The sequence below is a fragment of the Colius striatus genome, chromosome Z, assembly GCF_028858725.1.
Source record: "Colius striatus isolate bColStr4 chromosome Z, bColStr4.1.hap1, whole genome shotgun sequence".
NCBI classification, from domain to species: domain Eukaryota; kingdom Metazoa; phylum Chordata; class Aves; order Coliiformes; family Coliidae; genus Colius; species Colius striatus.
In genome coordinates this window covers 43,160,353-43,177,079 of record NC_084790.1, presented here as the reverse complement: position 1 = coordinate 43,177,079, position 16,727 = coordinate 43,160,353, and the positions used below count along the sequence as shown (strand labels likewise).

General features: G+C 39.5%; 1 protein-coding gene across 1 annotated transcript in view; it reads left to right on the top strand.

The window, feature by feature from the left end:
- The window catches only part of ANKRD55 (ankyrin repeat domain 55), a 47,272-nt gene extending 36,268 nt beyond the window's left edge, over nt 1–11,004 (top strand). Inside the window, exons 10-11 of the mRNA XM_062019374.1 lie at nt 1,270–1,371; nt 10,736–11,004. Coding sequence (XP_061875358.1) covers nt 1,270–1,371; nt 10,736–11,004 — 371 coding nt within the window. The remainder of the gene's footprint in view (nt 1–1,269; nt 1,372–10,735) is intronic.
- The last annotated feature ends 5,723 nt before the right edge of the window (nt 11,005–16,727 follow it).

The window sequence follows — 16,727 nt, the reverse complement described above, 5'->3', positions numbered from 1 at the left end:
ATACTTTAGTCCATTAGGCATCAGCTTTACCCATGGGATTGAGTAGATTGATCCAATATCTACCAACTGCTGTGGTCTTTTGACCAGAATCTTACTCCACGCAAAACTGAAAGCTGCACTACAACACAGAGGTTTGGCTGATAAACAGTTTAGCTTCTTTCACATAGAATACATAACGTAGTTACAACAGTCTTGACAACTACTTCAGTGCACCTCTAGGAAACTGTTCTACAACTGTTTTCCTTTAGCTGTAAACTGTAATTTTATATGACATGCTCCAGCAACACAAAGGTAATTTCAAGTACCAACTACAAAGCCAAAAAGGCAATTTATATAATTCCATTTCTTCCTATTGCTTAAGATGGCCTACTACATGTCTCCAGTCCATGTCTTCCCTCATCTCTGCATGCTGAAAGACCATATTCTTGCTTTGCAATGTGCTATGTTGCAATGCCATGCTGGATGAGTAGCTGTTTGGCAAGGCAACTCAAGACTCCTTATAAAGCTCATCCCAGACCTGGGGATAATAAAGATGAAAAATTTGAAGGACTCAAACATCACATAATAGGATCAACTCAGTAAAAGGATCTGAGTTACTTTTTTAATAATAGTGACATGTCATTTATGTAGTGAAGCACACTACGTCATCTAACATTTTGTCTTTTTTAGTGGTACTACACCAAAGTTAACCACAGTTAGCCAATTAACTTTTAATTTTCCAGTATCTAGTCTTTGTAAAGATGAAATTGTCAAAGTTCAATAAGAATCAGTACAGTTTATATCAGTTCTGTTATGTTTTCATCTGCAGCAAAACCTTCTCAAAGCTCATCTTCACTACTGATATACGTTCACCAGTTTCATTTTCCAGTCAGCAGCTGAACTCCATTTGTGTTCTAGCTTGCAAACTAAAGCCTGAATTCTGAAATCAAATCCATCTAGCTGAGTATTTCTAAACATTTAGTGACCAAATATTCCTCCAGCGACCTAGCTACTGAATCAAGACTGTTTTAAGACTAAAGTCTCTATTTTATGAGAGGAAGTGATAAGAGTACATGTGAAATTATATTAAATCAGTCATTCTTTTTAAATGAATGTAAAAAGAACAATACAACAGCTTTTTTTCAGTTGGTGGTCTCTTGTTATTACATGTTTCTGAGTAAGTTTTAAGTAATTAATGTTTTCTTTTTTTCTAGAAGTCAGAGGTCCACAGAGCACCACATTATTTAAAACTATTTTTGTATTATAACAGATTATCTTTTTCTTTCACAGACAAAAATTTTCAACAGATGTCTGTAGAACAATCCACAATAAAAAATGTCACTCCCATACGGAACTGCCTAGCTCCCATACCCAACCACTGTGCTCACAAAAGTAAGTACATGCAAGCCTGAGTTACTGAGTATCACACTATGTGTGTGTCACTGTCATCTGAGGGCTTGAGAGAGGTTTCATGTTAATTTTTCACAGCACCATAAAACGGCTGAGGTTGGAAGGCGACTTTGGAGATTGTCTAGTCCAACTCTCCTGCCCATAGAGAATTCACCTACAGCAGGTTGCTCAGGATCACATCCAGTCAGGTTTTTAATATTACTAGGGATGGGGACTACACAACTTCTCTGGGCAACCTGTTGCAGTGTTTGGCCGCCCTCAGAGTGAAAGCTTCTTCCCATTTATTTCTGTACTTCGACTCTTTTCCCTTCATTAGACATCACTGAGAAGAGTCTGGCTCCCTCTTCATTATGCCCCTCAATCAGGATTTCGTACATATCGACAAGATTCTCTGAGCTGCCTTCTCTTCTCAAGGCTGAACAGACCCAGCTCTTTCAGCCTTCCCTTTGAGGCTGGCCACTCCAATCCCTTAACCATCTCCATTGCCCTTCATTGGACCTGCACCAGTATGTCCATGTCTCTCTTGCACTGGGTACCAAAGAACTGGACACAGTACTCTAGATGTGTCTCACCAGTGCTAAGTAGAAGGGAAGGGTCACCTCTCACAGTCTGCTGGCAACACTTTTCCCAGTGCCACCCCAGACGTTGATGGCTGTCCTTGCCTCAATGGCACATTGATGTCTCATGTTCTCAAGCCACCAGGTCCCTTTCTGACAAAGTCCTTTTCAGCTATTTTATCTTCAGTATGTATTGGTGCAGTGAGTTATTCCTCCTCAGTGCAGGACTTCAAACTTTCCTTTGAAACAGTCTTGTCCATCCATGCTGATCACAACCCTTTTCTCCAATGAGTTTCAGAGAGTTGGCCTAGTAGAAGCAATATATATCAATACAGAGAAGTTTGGTTCTACATTTGTTTTCCAGGGCAGAAACAACTGGAATTCTCATAAACATGGGATTTTTCACTTTCAGTTTCACTGTGTATTGCACATGCCTGTATGACTCTGGTAGCTTTTCACGGAGGGCAGCACATGATGTAACATGATAACTTACAGGATATAAAAAGATGGATGACAGCAATCTAATAACTGCACAACAAAGCAAGATTGGATCTGTCAGTTGAAAGCCAGGATAAGGAATGACTCTTCTGCAAACCACATGAAAGATACATCCCACTGATTTTTTTTGTCCTTTTGCTAGCAAAAAAGTAGAGGGAAGTGGAATAGAACAAGACAATCAGGTTTCCAAAAACTCTGTCATTTTCTGAATGTTACATAGATTAAAAGATGTTGTATCTCTCTGTCTTAAGCACAACAGATAGACTAGCATTAACATGAGGATAGGAACAATTCATTTCTCTCATTCTAACAACAATTGGTTTGGGTAGCTTCTATAATACAGCAGCTAAAATAAAAGGCATGAGAGCAGCCTCTTCACTTTGGGTCAATTCCTCATTCCCAAGGCAATAAGAAGTTGGGTCTGAAGAGTAGAGGAAGTCTCATCCCACTCGCACAGCCACAGCAGAGTGTCAAGACTTAGTTCATGTCCCAGGCTGGATTCAGTCAGCAACTGGAGTGCTCTTCACATGCAGACACAAGCCCTATTCCCAGCAGTGTCCTGCCCTCACATTCATCTACTCCACTAAGTGCAAATCCCTAAATGTGCTGTAGATGAGGATTTGCAGTTTACTGTTTGCCATTCTGCAGATCAGACAGGTCCTAAAGCATTCACACTTCAGAGCCAAATTTAAGATCTTTGCCTCTTATGATCTGAGTTTCAGAAGCAATTCTGCAACCATAAAAATACTACTAAAAATGAAACAGCAGAGATAGCTTTATAGGGAACATCAGATTGGATAGAGGAAATACAGAATTCTGCGTTGCTGTTGCATAGTAAAAAAGAGAGGAAGAAAACAAGTAGAGACATGTGGAATACCAAAGTGGTACTCTCTGTCTGCTCAGAGGAAAGAAAATAATCTAACCACTTTCAAAACCTCAGCACTGAGTCATCTATTTTTAAGATTTCTACTAATGATCTCTGTATCTCCCTGTAGTTAAAATACAAGCAAAATCCTAAACAAAATTGTTTCATAATAATTGGTGTTCTTGTAGTAATTCATATGAACATCCAAGATTTTCATTCTAATCCCATGCCAAAACCTGTTTTTTACAAATAAGACAGAATTATCACAGTTAAGAGTCATGATTTAATTAACACAACTATACAGGTGCCATTACTACTTGAACACCAATTCAAGACAATAATAGAAAAGCAAAGTTATTTGCAAAACAGATTACATTTCTTCTTTGTTAATACAAATAATATGTTTGATCCTGGAGCTTTCCAAATAACTACTTCAGAGCCAAGATTTCACTCATCCTCCATCCAGCCCTAAAAATATTATTGTTCAGGACACAGCCTTTATCCAGGCAAATGGCTCCAGTAACATAGTTTGGATAGAAACATTTGTGTTTCTCTAATACTTCCGTTACACAAGGTTTGTGTTAAAAACATGCAACAAAGCCAGTAGGGGGGAAAAAAACAGTAACCAGGGAGCTAGAACAATAAAATAAGCATAAATTAGAAAGAGAACTGAAACTAACTCAGAGATCCACAGAAAGAAGAAACTTGTCCCCTCCCTCCCCCCAAAAAAAAAAAAAAAAAAGGAAGAACAGTAAAAAAAAAGGAACAGATGCTTTAATCTCTAAGCAAAAAACATTTTAAATTACACATTAAACAGAGGATAATAACAATGAAACAGTAACGTAGGAAAAGAGCACTTGAGTGACTCTAAACCACAGTTTATAAACTCCCACCTTCCAGATGTTCCTAAGGGCCAAAAAGGTCTCTTACGTGGCATCTTGAGTAATCTCAGCCCAGCCTGGCATCTCTGTTACTCTGCAAGCTGCTGCTCCACCCCCAGGACCCTTTCTATCTTGTCAAGCAACTCTCTCAAAGACCCCTGGAAAACAGGGTTGTAACTATCACACACTGCTCACACACCAGAATAATTTTCCAAATAAATACCAGGTTTCTAGAGAACTCTCTGCTGGTCTCACTTCTTCAGGTGGCTTAGAAGGTCTGGAGCCATACTGAGGTCATGACTTGTTGAGTAGGAAAAAAAAGTCTATTTATGCAGGTCGTTCAACTATATTTTCTGGGCAATAGTGGTTGGTTTTGTTGTTACTCATCATGTTTTGAAGCTTCTTCTTTCCCAAGTTAACAGTAAAGGATTACACAAAGCACTCTCCTCTCTGCAGAGAATTACCATGGTTCCCTGCTTCCAAACAAGAGAGTGTAAGAGCCCCCATTTCTGCAACAGTACATACTCCTTAGGCAATGCCTCCCTGACAGCCTTTTTCTTGCCTCTGCAATTTGTAATAGTAGCCACTCAAGAGTCACTAGTGAGTGGAAAACACTTCCTGAATTAGTAGCTTTTACTGTATCGCTAGGTGTTCAGTAGCTGATTCTGCCTTCTGGACATGAATAATTACCGGTACTTTTTGCTGTACATAGCTTCTAGGTGTATGGAAACCAGTCTTAAGTGTTCTCTCTCTAACAGACCTCAGTATTGTGGCCAAGCTCATGTGTTTCAATACAAATACTGGTTATGATACATATTATTTCAAAGCCATCCACACACCAGTCCTGAAATACTTATCAAATAGACTGAACTAAGTACAGTATGCAGGACTGTGTAGAAAGTATTCACATCTGGATGCTGCTTACTTCTTCGAATGAGCATGGGTTTGTGACAGCTACCCCATCATGGGCATGAAGTTAAACTACACTACTTTTCCCTTGCTTAAACCTATTATTAAGGGCTTATCTAGAACACAAAGTGTTCTGGAAGTATTGTACACAGGTGTAAACTTCGAATGCGTGAACACGTGTCTGCCCTTCAGAGGGAAACAAGTCTCTGCCCCAATATGCATCTGGTTTACATATCAAAATTTCAAAGAACTCAAAGCATTCTACCATGTACCAGAAAGCAAATGGACTCATTTATTTAGTCCTGTCTGATTCACACAAATTCAATACAAACTAAATTAATTATGTTATTTTCTTTTAATGGAAAAGAAAACTTAGCAATTTCCTGAACTTCTGAACATGAATGAACTTTGAATATGACCTGTGGATTACATTGCCAGAGGCCAGGCAGCTCTAGTAAACACTGCCTGCTTAGGCCATCACGACTCCAATTGTACTGAAATTAGCATGAAAAGGGGAAAAAAAATCTCATTTTTCAAAATCTTTTCTATAACGATTCTGCTTTGCCCCAAATAGCTCACCCCCGATGAGTCTCAGAGAATTACTGCTTCTGATAAATAAATGATGAATTATGAAATAAGTATAAGGCATATGATACCAGGGAATATGACAAGAAGAAGTTTGGCCTCTTTGACAGATTGTATATTGAAAAAAATTACAAAGAGGCAAAGTGCTTTCAGTGCCCACTGCAGACATTAGAGAGGCAACATTTGTTTTCACCAGGGCAAATTTCTGTCTTATTAGTTATATGCTACTTAAATCCACAGACAGAAGGGCTTGCACGACAAGACTAGTGTATTTCTGTTTTGCCGAGGCATGGTAGCTGCAGGGTTTCTGCCTGAATGTCTTCAGTGTATTTCTGATTCAGGCAGAGTCTGTGTCCCCATTTACCTGCAGGGCTGTTACTCCCTTAGCCAGTTATTCCTCATCTTACATTTGGGCTTTGGGTGGCTTGGGATTTCTTTGTTTGTTTGTTTTCTCTAAGTGCAGCAGTTTGCACTTGCCTTTGTTGAGTTTCACTATCTGAATTTCTTATTGTTTCTCCCATTTATCAAGGTAATTTTGCACATTGCACAATTATATCTTAAGTGCATTTTTTTCATCATATGTGTGTCCACATTATAGTAATGAATCTATCTTATTTTTTTAATGAAAATTCATGATAAAGTTTGTAATCCTTCCTTATTAAAACTACATAATTTCTCACTTCTCCATCCTTGCTGACAGTCTCCTAATTATTCTTTTTGACGTTGCTTGATAAGCAACAAGAAGGCAGACTTCATAGGTTGAGAGAGTCAATTCTGAGAAACATGAACTGTGGGCAGGATTTTAAGTATTTAGGATTTTTTTAGGTTAGGTAAACTGACTTGAAATTCCTTAAGGCTCCTTTTCATACCTTTTTATTCTACAGCTCTCAAGAAACTCCATCAACTATTCTACCAATGAGTTCCTCAAGTGTGTTGAATATTTAGTTTGGTTTGGGGATGTTTTTTAATATCCAAATTGACTTGTAAGGTCCATCTTATCATAGGTGCATTGACTGCAGTAATTACTCTATTCATACCAGTTGATTGTGTGCTCTGTTGAACACTGTCCCAGTTTCTATTAATGTCAGATGCTTCTCCAGGAAACACGTAAGATTTTCGTTGGCTTAAAAGAGAATACACTTCTTCATTCCTCATTTCTGTAGAACTTTTTTGAACCTGCACCAAGAAAATTTGTATGAGAGATTATGAATAGGGAATAATCAAAGTGGCTGCCAGGAGAAATGCAAACAGAAACACTCAGATTCAGGTTTTCATTGGAGCTGACTAGGAAATGGAATTATAATGACAGGCTGAGATTGTCACCTTTTGAGCAGGGTGCTTGATAGCAGGAATTATTCTTCTAGGTAAACAACCAGGATACAAGCATGATACTAATCCGAGGACAAGTGATTGGCTTATAGAATGGTTTTCAATACCTGGCCTCTAGGAATTGTTTGTGGTGAGTTTCAAAGGATTAAACCAATGAAACAGACAGAGAATCCAAATAAGCTTCAGGAGGCTGCAATGACTAATAACATGACACTCAAACTAGAACATCTCACAGGAAAATGTTAATAGCCTCTCATATACTCATCATAACAGATGCAGATGGAATCACAGACAGAACGCAACCAAGGAAATATTAATGTGAAAAATTGCAAAGAGGATTGTGTAATCAAAATAGAGATGGTATTAACTACAGTAGTGAACTTTTCATATGGTTAAACTGAAAAAACCAAACTGTTTGTATCACAGAATCACAGAAAGTTAGGGGTTGGATTGGACTTTGAAAGATCATCTAGTTCAACCCACCTCCCAGAGCAGACCCACCTAGACTAGATCACACAGAAACTCATCCAGGTTGGCTTTGAATGTCCTCAGAGAAGGAGACTCAACAGCCCATTAGAGCAGCCTGTTCCAGTGCCCCTTCACACTCACAGTTAAGAAATTCTTCCTTGTGTTTCTTTGGAATCTCTTATGTTCCAGCTTATACCTGTTGCCCCTTGTCCTATCATTGGACATCACTGAGAACAGCCTGGGTCCTCCTCACACTCGCTCTTTATATATTTGTAAACATTAATGAGATCACCCCTCAGTCTCCTCCAAGCTAAAGAGTCCCAGCTCCCTCAGCCTTTCATCATATGGGAGATGCTCCACTCCATCATCTTTGTGGCCCTGCGCTGATCTCTCTCCAGCAGCTCCCTGTCCTTGAACTGAGTGGCCCAGAACTGGACACAACAGTCCAGATGGAGTCTCATGAGGGCAAAGTAGAGCGGTGGAGAACCTCTCTCAACCTACTACCACTCCCCTTCTAATACACCTCAGGATGCCCATGGCCTTCTTGGCCACCAGGGCACATTGCTGGCTCATGCTCATCCTGCTCTCCACCAAGACTCCCAGGTCCCTTCCCCCTACACTACTCTCTAACAGTTCATTCCCCAGCCTGTACAGGTACATGGGGTTATTCTTTCCCAGGTGCAAGACTCTACACTTGCCCTTGTTGAATTTCAATAGATTTCTCCCAGCTCAATCCTCCAGCCTGTCCAGGTCTCGTTGGATGGTAGCACAGCCTTCTGCTGTGTCAGACACTCCCCCCAGTTTAGTATCATCAGCAAACTTGCTGACAGTGCCCTCTGTTCCCTCGGCAAGATCATTAACAATATATTTTGAAAAAATAACAGATATATTGAACAGCACCGGTCCCAGCACTGACCCTTGAGAGGCTCCATTAGATACAGGCCTCCAACTAGATCTTGCCCCATTGATCACCACTCTCTGCCTTCTCCCCTTCAACCAGTGAACAATCCACCTCACTACCTGATCATCCAGCCCACACTTTCTCAGTTTTGCTGCAAGGATGCTGTGGGAGATGGTGTCAAATGCTTTACTGAAATCCAGATAAACCACATCCACTGCACTACCACCACCTGTCCACCTGGTTACATCTTCATCGAAGGCTATTAGGTTGATCAAACATGACTTCCCCTTGATAAAGCCACGTTGACTGCTCCCAATAACTGTCTTGCCCTTTATATGCCTGGAGACAGTGCATAGGACAAGTTGTTCCATCACCTTTCTAGGGATAGAGGTGAGGTTGACTGTTCTGCAGTTACCAGGCTCCTTCTTCTTGCCCTTTTTTAAGACTGGAGTGACATTTGCTCTCCTCCAGCCCTCACGCACCTCTCCTGTTCTCCACAACTTACTGAAGACGATGGAGAATGGTTTAGCAATGACTTCTGCCAGCTCCCTCAGCACCTGCGGGTGCATCCCATCGGGGCCTATGGATTTATGTACATCCAGACTGCTCAGCTGATCCTTAACCCAGTCCTCATCAACCAAACACAACTCCTCCTTTAACCTGACTTCCTCTGGAGTCTGGGGCTCCTGAGAACAGTCTCCAGCAGTATAGACAGAGGCAAAGAAGGTATTCAGTAATTCTGCCTTCTCTGTCCTATTTCACCAGGGCATCCGCCTCATTCAACAGTGAGCCTACATTGTCTCTAGTATTAGTGTTATCTGCAGTGTATTTGAAGAAGCCCTTCTTGTTGTCCGTGATCTCCCTTATAACGGATAACTCCAATGAGGTTTTAGCTTTCCTAGTTGCCTCCCTACATACTCTGATGACAGTCTTATATTCATCCCAATTAGCCATCCCTTCCTTCCATGATCTATAGACTCTCTTGTTCCCCTTGAATTTGTCCAACACTTCCCTGTTTAACCATGTGGGTCTCCTGGCTCCCTGCTTGATTTCTTACCTGCTGGGATGCTCTGATCCTGAGCCTGGAAAAAGTGATCTTTGAACAGAGAACTATCTTGGGCCCTTTTATCTTCTAATACTCTGTCCCACGAGATGTCCCCTAGGAATTGCTTGAAAAGGCCAAATTTGGGCCTGCTAAAGCCCAGGGCTGTGATCCTGCTTGGTATTCTGTTCCTGCCACACAAGATACTGAACTCCACCATCTCGTGGTTGCTGTAGCCAAGGCTGGCTTCAACCTTCACCTCTTCAATCAGATCCTGCTTCCTCGTAATTACAAGATCCAGTAGAGGTCCTCTCCTAGTTGTCACATCCGCCACATGCATCAAGAAAAGAGATAAGAAAGAACTTGTGAATAAATGACATTAAAAGAAGCTGATGTAATTCACAATAAATTCCAAGTAGAAAAAAGGCTACAATTAAGTTTTTGAATTCTTCTTTTACAAAAATTAGGAAATTAGTTATTGAGTTGCCTGAATGAAGAAGTTTGAGGATTTCCATTTAGAGAAGATATAGCATTTTAGATATATTAACTGTATAGATTTATTATTTATAGGTTATGTTTATAGATATACCTATTATAGATATATTAACTTTAAAGCACAAGTAATGTTACATTGCTGAGTGTGAGGTGGAGATTAAGGATGATCTAAATCCACAGTTTCTTACAAGACTACTGACATACATAAGACCTAAAACAGCTGTGTTTCTTGCGTTACAGTGTGGGTACGGGGTGCTACAGGTAATGGCACTTTTGTGGTCTGTGAATTCCAGAGAACATGTGGATCTATCTTCATGATGGACTTTATCTAGAGAAACCCAGACAGTGTGCCCCATTCTTCCACTTCATCTTCCTAAGATTTTTGTTTGAATTTGCCCTGGGTAACAAAGCATCCCCTCGCACAGGTTTTGTTAAAAATAACATATTTCTGTGGAACGTTTCTGTTTAAATCAGCCTGTATTTTTTTATGAATGAATTTCATGTGGAAATCCAAGAAGATCAAGCTTTCTTCAGGCAACCTATAGATTCTCTGCTTAACAAAATCAAATCTTTGAATTTATCAAGTCCTACTGATCACTACACACAAAGTAAATTGCATCACACTGGAGTTGTTTTCTTCAGCTGAAGATTAGCCCTTATATAGTTCAGCAATTTTTCACTCACATTTTTATCATATTTTTCAAATGCAGGTTTGAGTACACACAACTCAAGACAAACAACAAAAAGTAGCAAAGTCGTTTGTAAAAATGTCATGCTTTTCACTTTCTGTGCACTTTCTCATTCTTTTTCCTCTAGTTCAGCTACCATCTCAGGATGCTAAGAAGTTTAATTCCCTGCCCTTAAATTCCATGAGGACTGGTACAGTTATTCTGCCACCAGCCCCAACCTCCAGATCACAAAAAAGGGAACATTCTCAGAGTCGTCTGCTATATTCTCTCTTGCCTGGTCTATCAGGAGAGCCTCTGAACCCAAGCCGTGTTCTACCTGCTATCCCAAGCCAGAAGAAATCTAATCCTGCAGAAGAGATTGAGAAATCTTGTACCAAAATAGACGCTGAAAATTAAGTCATTACACTGATCTCAATCAGTTGTAATATATCTAAGAGCTTGTTATAATTGTACAGCAAAGTCTCATTAATTTGCACTAATGATGCTCTGTGAATTTGAGCACTGTGTATTTATACAGCCATTTACATTACAGTTTTCATTTATTAAAAAATTACTAAATCAATATTTAATGTGCTGTAAATCTACTTTGTGAATGGAATCTTCATAACATGCAAACTTGTTGCAGCAACATGCTTTTAAGCCTTTCATACAAAACAGAAAGAAAGAGTAAGGTTTTCTGCATGATTTAAAAGTCAGAATTAGGGAAACATAAATTGATAGGGATTCTCTGTAGTTTGTAAAAGCAAAGGTGCTGATTTTGAGGCTATGTGCCATCAAAAATATCCTTTTATGATTAATACAATAAGCTCAAAATAAAAGGTCCTTTTAGCAAACGAGGGGGTTTGGCTCTCTGTTTTTCACATATTTTCGGTTGTAAGTTTGTGGGGTTTGTGAAATCAAGAAGCAAACAGTGAAACACTAATCCCTCTGGACCAGACAAGGCTATAGAACACACTGCTCAAAACTGTTCATTGCACTGATAGATTTATGTCTCTTTCATTTAATTCTTAATATTCCTCAGGGACAAAAATACAATTGTGTATTGTTATTTTCATGAAAGAAGGATTGCACAGTCCTGAGTTACTAGACATTATTTCATCACTTTGATCACTGAACTAAAAAAAGAAATCTAACTAGACTGCTGTTCAGTCAAGAGCCTTGGCAAGTGCTATAAGCCTTTGACTAAACATTTCACAAGGCTGTACTTTCTTGGAGGCCGAAAAAGATGCCAGCTTCTGCTTGCTTCAGGATTCTTATCTAAATCTTGATACTATTACTTTAGAGGCTTCCCTGCTTCTGATTATGGAGGGGCTGCGGGGAGCAGATACAGAGGGGCAAGGCGAGGTGGGGAAGAGGGGGAATCATCCCCTTTTGTCACCATTCTGTATCACTATTGCTTGTCCTATGTTAGCTCTAAATCAGCAGCTCACTCAACCAGGACATGGCATTTCTGCTTATCTCTCAATGAATGTTTTATTAGCTGTACAAACATTTCTTTTGCTGTGTCACATTAAAAGACAAATCTGACATGAAAGAGAAGATAATCATGTTCCAGTAGCTGGAGTTTCCAGTTTCCTTGTGGTTAACTGCTGTAAATAGCAGAATGGCTGTTGGTTGTCACAGACAGTCCAGAAAGAAAAAAAACAGAGCACAACAGTTGCTCTGATGCAACACAGGGAAGAGAGAACTTTCACATACAAATAAAACAGTATTTTATTTTTAAACATCTAATCCAAATGTCAGGGTATGAAGCTCAAATTCAACAAGTGATGTAAACCTCTGGCTTCTTGCTGAAAATCTCATGTGCTTAAGCCTGAGAGACAAACTAGTTGCCAAGGCTAGACGGAAAAAATATGCATGACAGAAGCTTGCCTTGTTAAAGGAAAAATCAATTCTGGCATTTTCTGCCTTTACACTTGACCAGTCCTGCTCAGTCCAGCCTCAAGGAAAAGTCCAGAGTGCCCCCCTACACTGTAGCAGACTGGTATTTGCTCCACGGCGTTACTGCCTGAGCTGCTCTATTCTTTCCAGCCTCTAAGCTTTTCCGGTCCGGAACTCCACCAGTTGCAACCTCCAAATTCTCTATTCTGATTACAGCCCTTTTGTACTTCCTAGGAGCATTCAAGCTTCAATTCAGACCTTAAGCCACTATCAGATGGTGTGGAGGGCAGATTACTTTGGTGCAGATTGCATAGAGAAGGAAAAATTAATTCATATAGTTCTAGCTGGCAGTGAATAACATCTGTGTTAACCCTAAGTACGAGTGTAGACATTACAAGAACGCAGTTTGTCTTTGCAGAGAGCAAGAGCCCAGAGTCACTACTCTGACAATGATCAATTATCTTTAGTTTAACAATCTACTGGGGAACCCCTACAGTGTGTTGAAGGAAGAGAACACCAAATGGAAGGAAATCCCAGTGAGGTCAAATGTTTGTAACTCCATTGCCACTCTAGCCCCAAGTAATTTGCTCTCAAACTCGGATGCCTCAAAAGAGGCAAGTCACCTGCCATGATTCCCTTTTTTCCTGAATAGAAGGGGATCCTATTCGCTATTATTCGCTTTGATAGACAGCATGACTCTCTCTCATCTCTTGTGTTACCTTGTGGGTCTAGAGGCCAGGATAGTTCTGGTTTGCCTAATAGCAAACATATAATAGCCATTACTGGTGCCCATTTGTTTGCCAGCTGCAGTTCCATGCTGAAGACAGATACATGAGCAGTCTGTGTTGGCTGCCCATAGAGGCTTGAACAAATTTCAAATGTTTCCAGTATTACAGCAAGAGCCATGGCTTAGGCTAGACCCTTCCATTCCCAGAAAGGAAGTAATCAGCTTTCTGGTTTTCCTATTCAGCAGTGCTTTGTTAACACAGCACAGGCAGACAAAGCTGGGTAATGAACAATTTTTGATCAAAGATAACACTGTCATTCAAGTGAAATTCCTCCAAAAATGCAGAATTTCAAGTGCAGTCACTTGAAGCTAGAAACACACATTACCATTGCTTCCTCTCTATACAATCAGTTTACATGACAGGAGACATCTGCTAGCTGATTTTTTCCTACCATTTCCCCCTTTTTTGGTTACAGTTTTTCTAGGAAATAATGGGTTTTTTCCCTGGGTCTCCAACACAGGAAATAGACTTTTCCAGGACAGCTATGCAAATCCAGTTGCCTGTTCAAAGGTAAGCATACTTACCTGAACACACGCAGTCTCAAATTCATAGTAATATGAACTATGATCCAGGTCACTTTTTTAATGTGTTTCTTCTGTTAATAAAAAGCAATTCACCATTTACCAAACATAGATTTTTTTTTTTTAAATTAATACTCATAGAAAGCACTAAATCACTAAATAAATATTCTCAGAAATGTTCCCACCAGGAACTATTCTAACATTATTTGTCTGATAACAAATTACTTTAAATAAACAAGTCGAATGAAGTTGAAGTCCTTGACCTTGAGAGGAGAACAGATTGTTGACTGTAGCACACTGCATGGAAGTAACAAATGATCCAATACATACTTAAGATAGACTGACCTGTTGCTCAGACCTTTCCTGGAAGATAATGGCAGGAAAGACAATAAAAAGCTAACATAATTGATTAGCAATTGCCAAGAAATGTCTGGTCAGTAGGTCATGACAAAGATTTTTTTTTTTCTCTCTGTCTAGTGATTATATATCTGTGGCACATTTTTCTGTGGCACTAGTTGAGTGTTAACTCAAAAACTACTGAAGTGTCTGGGGAGTTTGGCTTGGCAGGGGAAGCTAAGAAAATATATGTACATATAGAATACCTTTTCCAACCAAAGCAAAATACACTTCCTCACTGGAACACACTCTACATTCCATATATCATTCTTATGAATAGAATTTGAAAATGTTTTTTAAAATCACACAGAATCACAGGATCTCTTTATTCCAGTGGACCTTTAACTTACTACATTGGTACTTAACAGAGTAATCCACTCTTCTAGTAAAATATACAGGAGGTTTGCATTAGTCCATTATTAAAAAGAGAGAAAAATGTTCATATGTAAAAATCATACAGTATTACAGGGATCTTTCTAAAGTTATTCTATTGATGAGCAGTGTGTCTGATAAGGAGCCTAATTCTCTTGTATAAATACCTAAAGAGGAAAATATATCCTCTAAAATTCAATTGTAATTGAACATTTTAAACCCTCTAATGCTGCCACAGGTGGAGATCTCTGTCCTTTCACCCCAAATACACTGCATTCTTCTACCATCACCAAAGAAGAGTCTGTACAATCCACATTTTTCCACTGCAAAACAGCAGAGCATCATAGTTATCAATTCAGGAAGTAAAAGAACAGCAACTTTTCAAATAGTTCTAACAGGGCAACTAATCATACTGTCATCACAAGACATCATACCTGTTACACTGCATCTGCAGTATAATAATGATTGAAATAGTTAAAGTATCCATTATTTGCCTTTGTGTTTTTAAAGTGTTTTTTTTCTCTCACTATTTTCATATAGTTTTTCCACGTTCCTTAGTTTCAGATAAAGTAAAGATTTTCCTGTCCTGTCCCCATTGGTGAAAAACCTCAGCACTACAACAGAGACAGTTTAGACCAGAGGTTGTCATCTGTCCAGCATCAAAGTCACCTCTAACCAAGGGCAGTGAGTAGTACTTCATGTAAAGCAGTTGACACAGAGCCAAGGAGTAAACTCCACGTCCAACAGCATGTGATTCCCATCTACAAGAAAGGAGGATCCAAGGAACTACAGGCCTGACAGGCCTGACAGCCTGAGCCAAGGAGTAAACTCCACGTCCAACAGCATGTGATTCCCATCTACAAGAAAGGAGGATCCAAGGAACTACAGGCCTGACAGCCTAACCTGCCAGGGAAGGTTATAGAGCAGATCATCCTCAGTGCCATCACACACCTCCTACAGGACAATGAGGTGACCAGGCTGATTAGTATGTGGGTTTATGAACAGCAGGTCCTGCTTGAGTAAACTTACCTCTTTTTACAACAAGATGACCCATTTAGTGGATGAGGAAAAGGCTGTGGATGTAGATTTCCTGGCCTTTGACATGATCTCCCATAGCATCCTCCTGGAGAAACTGGCTCACGTTCTATTCAACTCCTAGCACAAGACACATGTACTTTTTTTCTGATCTGGAGATCTGGAACTCCTTAAAGGTTCATTCACTCTCCAGCTGTTGATCCAAAGAGACATCCCGTGTAAGGAATTTATCAGAAATGGGTTGGATGCTTTTGAAAATTCTGCTTCTGTTTTACCATTGCTCAAGTTTCTTTATGAGACAAAAAATCATGACCATTACAAGAGGTTATGATAGTTATTATGCATGCAAATTTTCACTCAAGAGACATAGTGACTTGTCTGTACCATAGGCCAGGAGTAGCAATTTGACTCCTTGCTGTTCTTCTGTTTCCTTCTGTTCTGCTGAGGTTTTTTATGCCTGATGAATTTCCATCAGTATTTTATTGTTTTCACTCTTACATACGTGCCTAATGAACACTTACCAAAAGCTGCATTTATAGGCACTTTAAAAGCACATCTCAAGCCTCTCCTATACTGTTCTTGATGCATAGATCATAATACTTGTATTCACAAATGCAAAAATCAATGTATCAGAACTTTCAGCTATATTACTCCTGTCCTTGGAACAGTCATTAAGAATTCAGATGCCATTTTCTTAACTGAGGTAATTGTAAGGTCTTAACTCTCTTGTTCCACAACAGAAAGAAATATTTTTCCAAGTTCTTTTTCATAAATAAAACTTCATTTGACATCAATACTGACAGATCTATTAACATCAATGTTATTTTTGTAAACATAGGATCAGCACATGTCAGACAAATGTCAAAAACAGTCTGTAAACTTGTGGCAGGAACCACGGTAAGCTCTTTATCTAACATGGAAAAAAAGCAAGCACCAGTTTTTGCATGCTTCTGGTGCTCTTTGGTAAGGTGGTAAACAGGAAGATAGTCTTATTTCACAAAAGATTTAGTCTCCTCTCAGCTTCTTTGTGAGGATAGCACTTGGTTACTAAAATCCATGGAGATCTTGTAGCAAACGGGAGGATATTTTTATACATTCTAATGAAATTTAGTAATCACTCCAACAC